Source organism: Heptranchias perlo, chromosome 13 (assembly GCF_035084215.1).
Source record: "Heptranchias perlo isolate sHepPer1 chromosome 13, sHepPer1.hap1, whole genome shotgun sequence".
Lineage (NCBI taxonomy): Eukaryota > Metazoa > Chordata > Chondrichthyes > Hexanchiformes > Hexanchidae > Heptranchias > Heptranchias perlo.
The window spans coordinates 21,794,998-21,805,246 of NC_090337.1; the positions used below are offsets into that span (position 1 = coordinate 21,794,998).

Here is a 10,249-nt window from a genome sequence, read left to right on the forward strand (position 1 = left end):
ACGGAGTAAATGCAAATACAGTACACACAGAATGCACCCTATTGTTGTTGTTGCTGTTGTACTACTACAACAACAACACATGTACAACCGATATACCACACTCAAACATTATATGGAGTTCATTAATGACCAGTAACCAATGGAACAAATTGTAGCATAGGTTATTTAATTAGGTGTCGGTTTTGAAATTTATACCACATTAAGTGAAGCGATGTAGTCAGTTGGGGAGAGTTAGTTGCCATTAAATGGAGTCATGTGATGTTGATAGACAATACTGAGCCAGACTACTGTGATGAGTAACGAAATGATTTTAGACACTAGTTCTTCTAGGAGACTAGGAGACAAAGTCCTTCAACTTTTGGTATTTTGGTTGAAATCCAGTCCAGACTAATGAAAATAAAAGTTTTCTCATTTAGTTAGCTGCAAGGCCCCTACATGAAATGCATATGGTCAATCTTAACATAATTACTTAAGGTTGCAGGCCATCACAAAACTGACCATAGCTTGACACTAAGTAGCGCTAAACCAGCAATCAGAGTGCCCAACAAAATAGTTAGTGTAAGAAATTGAAATAAATATCTTGCTGCAGTTGAGACTTCTCTGAGATTGCAGTAAAGGGACATTGTTGGTTCAGAGTAGAGGAAGCTTTGTTCTGTATCTAGCCATGCTGTACCTGATCTGCAGGTGCATGATGCTGACAGTTGGATGGAAGAAGTGTTTCAATCATAGCATTGACATTCCTCATTTTAATACGCACATTTTTTAAAATTAAGACAGTACACATCTCTTTGTTAATTGCTGTCTTTTTGATGTTATGCAGGCCTTGTCTAACTGATCTGCTCACTTGTGTTAAAGAAGCCCATAAAATTAAGGACATGTAGAAGGCGGTTGTGTCAAGTCTGGATATACGTGGAATCCCCAGATAATCTCATTTATGGTCTCAGGGGCCAATGGTGTACTTGCCACCTGGTTTGAACCTGGTATTTTTGGCTTCATGTATGCATGTGTTCACACTGTATATTTTGTTATTTTGGAATTATGCAATATTCTAAGTTTAGTCAGTAGATTGCAATTAAAAAATTAACTGATTTCAGATTAGAAAACAAATGGACACCTGGCCTAACCAGGCATTTTCGTGAATAATGCTGATGAATTGAACAGCTGGGCAAAATTGGTACCTTTCTGTGTGTCATTCAAGTGTAAAGTTGTTTTGTTGGGTTGAGGGTTGTCTGAGTAACACAGCAGTTATTGGCTGCACGGCAAGCTGTTTGCTATTGCAAGTAACCTTTTCATTTTTTTTTGCTGGTTTTGTGGTTTCTGCTGACTTGTCTGTTGTGCTATGGAAGGCTTTGAGGTTAGCAATTTGAATAATGTGGTTAGCTGGAGAATCCAAGTCATCCTGTTTTTTTTCCACCAGCTGCCCATGAAAGGGATGACCAGTAAGCCTGTTATTTTCCACCAGCTCCCCGTGAAAGGGATGACCAGTAAGCCTGTTATTTTAAGAACATGAGAACATAAGAACATAAGAAATAGGAGCAGGAGTAGGCCAATCGGCCCCTCGAGCCTGCTCCGCCATTCAATAAGATCATGGCTGATCTGATCCTAACCTCAAATCTAAATTCATGTCCAATTTCCTGCCCGCTCCCCGTAACCCCTAATTCCCTTTACTTCTAGGAAACTGTCTATTTCTGTTTTAAATTTATTTAATGATGTAGCTTCCACAGCTTCCTGGGGCAGCAAATTCCACAGACCTACTACCCTCTGAGTGAAGAAGTTTCTCCTCATCTCAGTTTTGAAAGAGCAGCCCCTTATTCTAAGATTATGCCCCCTAGTTCTAGTTTCACCCATCCTTGGGAACATCCTTACCGCATCCACCCGATCAATCCCCTTCACAATCTTATATGTTTCAATAAGATCGCCTCTCATTCTTCTGAACTCCAATGAGTAGAGTCCCAATCTACTCAACCTCTCCTCATATGTCCACCCCCTCATCCCCGGGATTAACCGAGTGAACCTTCTTTGTACTGCCTCGAGAGCAAGTATGTCTTTTCTTAAGTATGGAGACCAAAACTGTATGCAGTATTCCAGGTGCGGTCTCACCAATACCCTATATAACTGCAGCAATACCTCCCTGTTTTTATATTCTATCCCCCCAGCAATAAACGCCAACATTCCGTTGGCCTTCTTGATCACCTGCTGCACCTGCAAACTAACTTTTTGATTTTCTTGCACTAGGACCCCCAGATCCCTTTGTACTGCAGTACTTTCCAGTTGCTCGCCATTAAGATAATAACTTGCATTTTAGTGCAAAGTTTGTAACACAAGGGGTGCACTGCTCTGGTTATTTTTGTTTCTTTTCTATTGGAGATAGATGGGTCATCTACATTAGGAAAGTAAGGATGTAGTGGCTATTGGCTACACACAGCATACAAATATTTAGAGTCAAGTTCTAGTGTTTCAAAGTGGAGAAGGCCTCAGGCTTTACTGCCCTCTGTTCTTGTGAGTTGGCTCCTACCTTAGTCTCATTTTAACATTCTGATTGTAGAATCTAAACACTTTGGCCCATTTTTATTCGGTTTTAATCGGAGTGCTCTTTATTTTCATTTGTATATAAAAATACCCTGCTCCTCAACAGGTTAAAAAATGTTCACCTCTGACAGTATTGGTAGGAGTGACCACCGCACAGTCCTCGTGGAGATGAAATCCCGTCTTCGCACTGAGGACACCATCCAACGTGTTGTGTGGCACTACCACCGTGCTAAATGGGATAGATTCAGAACAGATCTAGCAGCTCAAAACTGGGCATCCATGAGGCTGTGGGCCATCAGCAGCAGCAGAACTGTATTCCAGCACAATCTGTAACCTCATGGCCCGGCATATTCCTCACTCTACCATTACCAACAAGCCAGGGGATCAACCCTGGTTCAATGAGGAGTGTAGAAGAGCATGCCAGGAGCAGCACCAGGCGTACCGAAAAATGAGGTGCCAACCTGGTGAAGCTACAACTCAGGACTACATGCATGCTAAACAGCGGAAGCAACATGCTATAGACAGAGCTAAGCGATTCCACAACCAACGGATCAGATCAAAGCTCTGCAGTCCTGCCACATCCAGTTGTGAATGGTGGTGGACAATTAAACAACTAACGGGAGGAGGAGGCTCTGCAAACATCCCCATTCTCAATGATGGCGGAGTCCAGCACGTGAGTGCAAAAGACAAGGCTGAAGAGTTTGCAACCATCTTCAGCCAGAAGTGCCGAGTGGATAATCCATCTCAGCCTCCTCCCGATTTCCCCACCATCACGGAAGCCAGTCTTCGGCCAATTCGATTCACTCCACGTGATATCAAGAAACGGCTGAGTGCACTGGATACAGCAAAGGCTATGGGCCCCGACAACATCCCAGCTGTAGTGCTGAAGACTTGTGCTCCAGAACTAGCTGCGCCTCTAGCCAAGCTATTCCAGTACAGCTACAACACTGGCATCCACCCGACAATGTGGAAAATTGCCCAGGTATGTCCTGTCCACAAAAAGCAGGACAAATCCAATCCGGCCAATTACCGCCCCATCAGTCTACTCTCAATCATCAGCAAAGTGATGGAAGGTGTCGTCGACAGTGCTATCAAGTGGCACTTACTCACCAATAACCTGCTCACCGATGCTCAGTTTGGGTTCCGCCAGGACCACTCGGCTCCAGACCTCATTACAGCCTTGGTCCAAACATGGACAAAAGAGCTGAATTCCGGAGGTGAGGTGAGAGTGACTGCCCTTGACATCAAGGCAGCATTTGACCGAGTGTGGCACCAAGGAGCCCGAGTAAAATTGAAGTCAATGGGAACCAGTGGCTGGAGTCATACCTAGCACAAAGGAAGATGGTAGTGGTTGTTGGAGGCCAAGCATCTCAGCCCCAGGGCATTGCTGCAGGAGTTCCTCAGGGCAGTGTCCTAGGCCCAACCATCTTCAGCTGCTTCATCAATGACCTTCCCTCCATCATAAGGTCAGAAATGGGGATGTTCGCTGATGACTGCACAGTGTTCAGTTCCATTCGCAACCCCTCAGATAATGAAGCAGTCCGAGCCCGCATGCAGCAAGACCTGGACAACATCCAGGCTTGGGCTGTTAAGTGGCAAGTAACATTCGCGCCAGATAAGTGCCAGGCAATGACCATCTCCAACAAGAGAGAGTCTAACCACCTCCCCTTGACATTCAACGGCATTACCATCGCCGAATCCCCCACCATCAACATCCTGGGGGTCACCATTGACCAGAAACTGAACTGGACCAGCCATATAAATACTGTGGCTACGAGAGCAGGTCAGAGGCTGGGTATTCTGCGGCGAGTGACTCACCTCCTGACTCCCCAAAGCCTTTCCACCATCTTCAAGGCACAAGTCAGGAGTGTGATGGAATACTCTCCACTTGCTTGGATGAGTGCAGCTCCAACAACACTCAAGAAGCTCGACACCATCCAAGATAAAGCAGCCCGCTTGATTGGCACCCCATCCACCACCCTAAACATTCACTCCCTTCACCACCGGCGCACTGTGGCTGCAGTGTGCACCATCCACAGGATGCACTGCAGCAACTCGCCAAGGCTTCTTCGACAGCACCTCCCAAACCCGCGACCTCTACCACCTAGAAGGACAAGGGCAGCAGGCGCATGGGAACAACACCACCTGCACGTTCCCCTCCAAGTCACACACCATCCCCACTTGGAAATATATCGCCGTTCCTTCATTATCGCTGGGTCAAAATCCTGGAACTCCCTTCCTAACAGCACTGTGGGAGAACCTTCACCACACGGACTGCAGCGGTTCAAGAAGGCGGCTCACCACCACCTTCTCAAGGGCAATTAGGGATGGGCAATAAATGCCGGCCTTGCCAGCGATGCCCACATCCCGTGAACGAATAAAAAAAAAAGAAATGCTGGGGTCAACTTTGAGTTTTGGATGACCAGTCACCCATACTCCAAGCAAAGAGGTGGCAGTGATTTTGGGCCGCAGCATCATTGACATCGAGCCGACAAGTTGTGGGGCACCAAACGGACGTCCCAATGTAGCTCGTCAGATTGAATATGAATATCGGCCCGACCCGGCCAGCAGAAAGGTAAATGCAGGGAAGAGGTCATGATCGTGGAAGTGAGGGAGGGAGGGGGGGCCCGGGCCTGCGGCAGTCCAGATTATTTTTGTGGAATCTGGAAGAGCACTCTGCTCCTCCTTGCCCCACAAAATTAATATCAAACTATCTTGGTGGGTCTCTTCTCTATTGCCCATGGAAATGATAGGTGCGTGCATGGCGCACGTCTGACGATTTCCAACCTAGAATGGTCATCGCAGTCCTAGGACTCCATATTAAATTGGGCCTACCACCTGAAACAGACAGGTGCTTCGAGCACTCAGCAGTGGGCCCCTTTCAAAATGGCGCTGGCTGCATGACGGGGTTAACGGGATGGTAATGCTACCAACCCCACTTTGAGATCGACACCAGGCAATACAAGTTAAAATCAAGTTAATATCAACCCCACAGCATGCGCTGTTCCTCTGGAAAGTGGGTAGTTGAGCAAGAGCTGCTTCTAGGCCTCTGCCAATAATGCACTGGAACTTATTTTTCAATTAATGAAAATAACATAGGGAAGTAGTGGAAACTCAGAGAAGCAACACTGTTATTTTAGCAAAACATACCTAAATAGACAAAACAGTGAAAACACAATAAACGCTAAATGTGCCTAAACGAAGCCAATGAGGCCGATCAAATCAAATCCTTTTGAGAAAAAGTTGTAGGTATGGGGAAAATGACTAAAACATACCGCTATCTTTTTTGCACAGTCCAATGCCGAGGCTGCTACAACACAGGATATCAAAGGATGCATTTTAGCAGATTCAAAAGCTTCCTTCATGTGGTTGCACTTGTTCATCTCAGGAGTGGAAGTAACGCACCATCGGATCTCCTTTAACCCACATGCTGCAGGAAAGGTGAAAGATACGATAATTCATCAACTCATATGAAGCCCAGACGTTTCTTCACCACCTGAGTTTCAATGCCTGTGGAAAGTCATCCTTATACTGTCAATGCGTAACTGCAAAGCCGAATAGCAGAAAGAACCATCATTATAAGGGGACAATCAAATTATTTTGAATTTTTTTTTAATGCCTCATCCGCTAGTTGTGAGGAAAGGCAGGCAATTTTTTCTCAAGCTACTTCAATAGGAGAGTCCTGAACCGGCCATTAGCAGGTGACTTGCCCTCCAATATTTCCTGTGTTCCCTTACCCAAGATGTGGAGGTCTAAACAACTGACAGCTTGGTAAATTATAGGTATTAAAGCATTTGTGAATTACGTTTTTTTCACATTTCACAAAAAACTTCCAGGAATCCACCAGATTCAATAACAGAACAATGCCTTCATTTTACATCAAAAGGAATGTGCGATGAGCAAGGGTTCAAATGTCTCGAATATATAAAAAGTCACACCCAAAATCAGACAGAATGAATGCACAGGTTTGACAAATGGTAGAATTATAGCTTGCAGTTGTACTGCTTCCATTCTTTCCTGAACAGATTAACCTTACATTATATTATTATTAGTCACTACTTCTTATATGTTATCCCCACCCACCCCCCGACCCCTTGATGATTAAAGTTAATTTTACAACAGGTTCTATTCACAAGAATACATGAATGTCAACTAACCTGTTGATGAACTTTGATTGTTTTTTACAAAACTATTTTAATGGGTTACCTAATTTTTCATTTACTCCAATTGTGGCAAATTCTTTTAATCATAAACTATTGACTAATCTTGGAATCTCCAATGTGTATATGACAAAGCCATAAATTTAGTGTCTAATTCAGCCCCCAATACAGATGGTGATTACAACATTGACCCTCGAGGCCACAAATTACACTATCAGATAATTTAAAGTCCAAGTCTCTAGCAATTTAGTGATGCTCATGGATCGCAATCCTTGAGAGTTTAATGATTGGCCTGCACTTGTGTCCCTGGAAGTAAATGATAAATATGGATCATTAAATGATAAATATGGATCTGAGTTCCCTACGTTCTCAATTCTTGGCAACCTTGGGGCTTTAAATCCTATCAACTAGTAACTGATATGTTTTTGATTCCCTGATAAGACTAGAGCTAGGTACGGGTCTGAAACCCTTAAAGCGTAATGGTGGGTATATATCTTATTCTCAGGCAAAATACTGCTGGGAATTTGATCCTTTGGCAATCTAGTTCTGCACCCGACTCTGTGTATAATTAAACTTTCCAAGTATCTCACTCGTAGATCTTTGTTCTTCAAAGAATTCTATAACAACCACGAAGAACAAGCCAATTATTCACGATGCTCTCCACAGAAAAATTACATAGAACAAAGAGAACTGCAAAGCTAGTGTGAAGTCAAATATTCGGCCGCTGATCACAATGATCTATTTAAATGAATTTGTCCAATCATTGGGCGACTCTGTTTATGCAGAAATAGTCATTTCGTGGTGACCAATCCACCTTCTAATTTTACATGGAGTTGAAAAGTCACTAATGGATTATTTCTAAATGGAACAGCTGAACTCTTAGTTTCTTTGTGTAAATAAGATCATACAAACAATCCATTAAATGTAACTGTCAGGATATCTGATTCAGGATACATGTCCCTGGCAAATGTTACATAAAATATAATCTGCTTACGGTGTTTCCTTTTTTAAATTAATCAAGTTAAATTGCACTGTGCAATATTACCATACGAGCCGTTAACACATTTGTATGAAATTTCTTTGTCCACTATTTTAGCAGACACATTAACCTGTTTATTTTGAACGAGCGTCCATTTAAATAGCAGACAAAACAATTTTGTATGAATATGTTGCATGTTCATATGCTAACACTGCACCACATGATTCACCTCACAAATGTGTTGAATCCCATATTTCCCCCCCCCCCCATCATGCCCCTTGGTATCTTGGAGTGGTAGGCATGTGCTTACTCCATTGATTCTTCACAAAGTGAGTTCAAGATCTCAGAAATTCCATCCAGAAAAGCAGCAGACTAGATACCAGAGGCTTCCCCTTAGATGTGGATAAAGTCAGATGCTGAATTACTGTAGGACATTGGTGCAAATCTTCAACGGCATAGACAGAGTCCTCACAGCAAACCACTCACCTGGCCTCCTGGCTGTGAAACAGGGGGTAGATTTTCAATTTGCTGCCTGGGCGTAAAACTGGCATTGTGGATCGGTCACCCGTTATAGAAACCATCCAATTTTCATTTACATTGAAATCAATGTTGAAATTCCATCTAATTTGATCATTTGGATTTGGCAATGCTTTGAATGGATCTGAATTTAGCAATAGTAACAGTGTGATTCAGCATATGGAATTCTGAAGGCTCACACCCAAGGTTTGCAACAAGCTTAATGCTGAGAAGACTTGTTTTTTTGTGTGGTTCTTTAGTAGCACACTTCAGTTTTTCCTTCCAGTCTAGAATGTCCTGACAGTCTAGAATGTCTTAATGGCTGAGTCACTGGAAGTTTAGTAGTGGATAGGATCCAAGTCTTTGACAGTCAAAGTACCTGAATTCTAATCTGTCCATTATTAGGCTATTAGTCTAAATCCTATCAGTTTACTGATGGGTATGTGTCCAAGTTTCTTGTACGCTACTGTTGGTGTGCATGTGACTCCTGTTAGTCTAGTGGTGGGTATGTGTCTGACTCCCTACCAATTTAGATGTGGGTAGGAGTCAATGTCTGCCACTCTAGTGGTGGTTGTGAGTCAGAGTCCGAATCCCTGCCTATCTAGTGGAGGCTCACCCTATTGAGTTGCTTTGTTTTTCTGCTTCTATAGCTTCAGAGAATTTGGATTCGATACCCTGAATCCAAATCTGAATTTATTCTAATCCTCATCCTTAACATGCGACACTAATCTAAGATTAAGTAAGAGTCATATAGTCTGAAGGTCAGACAGTTCAGCAATACAAATCCTTCAGAATAAACAAAAAATTCAAATGATAAATATTCAGTAATATTTTACTCGTAATTTTGGAATACATTCAAAATACACACAGATGTGTTAAATATTGTGCTCTAATTATTTTGAAACTGCCCACTTGAATTCCTCCACACTCGCCTGGTCCAAACAGACTGAACATTATCGACTTTCCTAGCAGCCTTATGTCTTTTAGCCTCAGATTACAACCCCGAGTTTGCCTAGAACTGAAAGACTTTTTTGTACTTACCCAAATTGAAGGTGCCGACTAAAATGCACACAGCCCATACAGTGGAACTCTGCATGGTGAGTTCAGTGTTAAGAACGATCCTAGACTCTCCGACCACCTTGATTTCTTCAGCTCCCTTTATACTTTTCGGTGGTATCTGAGGTTCGTGTTGCCCAGTTAATGATTGTGAGAATTGAGGCGTCCGCTGGAGTTAAGATTCGGACTTTCCCCGAGTCATATTGCCAGTTGCAAAACGTTTTTCGGAGTTTTACTTTATTTACCGCTCCAAGAAAAATTGTACAATCTTGTTTTTAATCTCAGTAATCCTCCCAATCTAACGTTATCGCCCAAAGCGGTATTTCAAGTCCAAACTGCGTATAAAATGAGGACACTCAACTAAACATATCTGTGCACAACGATCATTCACGTCTTTCAGATCATGATACACTGTAGACTTTGTGTTTCACAATTTTTTTTAAAAGGGGCACGACCTAGTTCGCCGCAATTTTTGCTGTGTATATAACATCCAAGAAAAAATATTTCTAAAAATGAAAGAAATACGATTCTTGCTAGATGAGCTAAAGTTGTATTATAATAAAAATAATTCATAAACTGTAGAATAGTGAAAACAGCAATACAGAACAGCTCTTGGCTTCACAGGCCCGAAGCAAATCCCCTGTACTATCAACAATTCAATGAAATTCCCAGAGATCAAAGCAAGCCAACTAATGCACAACAGAGGATCCATCACATGAAATGTAAATATTGGATCTTGCTGTGTACTTGATTAAAGTTTTGACTGTGAACAGCTTTTTAAAAAAAGGAAAATATCAAATGCCAGTTGTAGGAAGAGGCATTGTTTAATGAAGAGTATTTGCAAACTTTTACTGAAATATCAAATGCAAGTTTTAGGAAGTTAAAGGCTGCTTGCTTCATAAAACAAGCTTCACAAGCATCATTGCTTCACTTATGTGTAAGATCATCAACGATGAAAATGCAGGGCTGACTCTGGCTTCTATCCTTTCCCAAACAAGAAATGGTTTTC

The 10,249-nt window shown here is 42.5% G+C and overlaps 1 protein-coding gene across 1 annotated transcript in view; it reads right to left on the reverse strand.

The window, feature by feature from the left end:
• meltf (melanotransferrin) overlaps positions 1 to 9,624 on the reverse strand; it is a 48,161-nt gene extending 38,537 nt beyond the window's left edge. Inside the window, exons 1-2 of the mRNA XM_067995126.1 lie at positions 9,226 to 9,624; positions 5,805 to 5,959 (exon numbers count right to left, since the gene is read on the reverse strand). Coding sequence (XP_067851227.1) covers positions 5,805 to 5,959; positions 9,226 to 9,280 — 210 coding nt within the window. The 5' untranslated portion in view covers positions 9,281 to 9,624. The remainder of the gene's footprint in view (positions 1 to 5,804; positions 5,960 to 9,225) is intronic.
• Between the last annotated feature and the right edge of the window lie 625 nt (positions 9,625 to 10,249).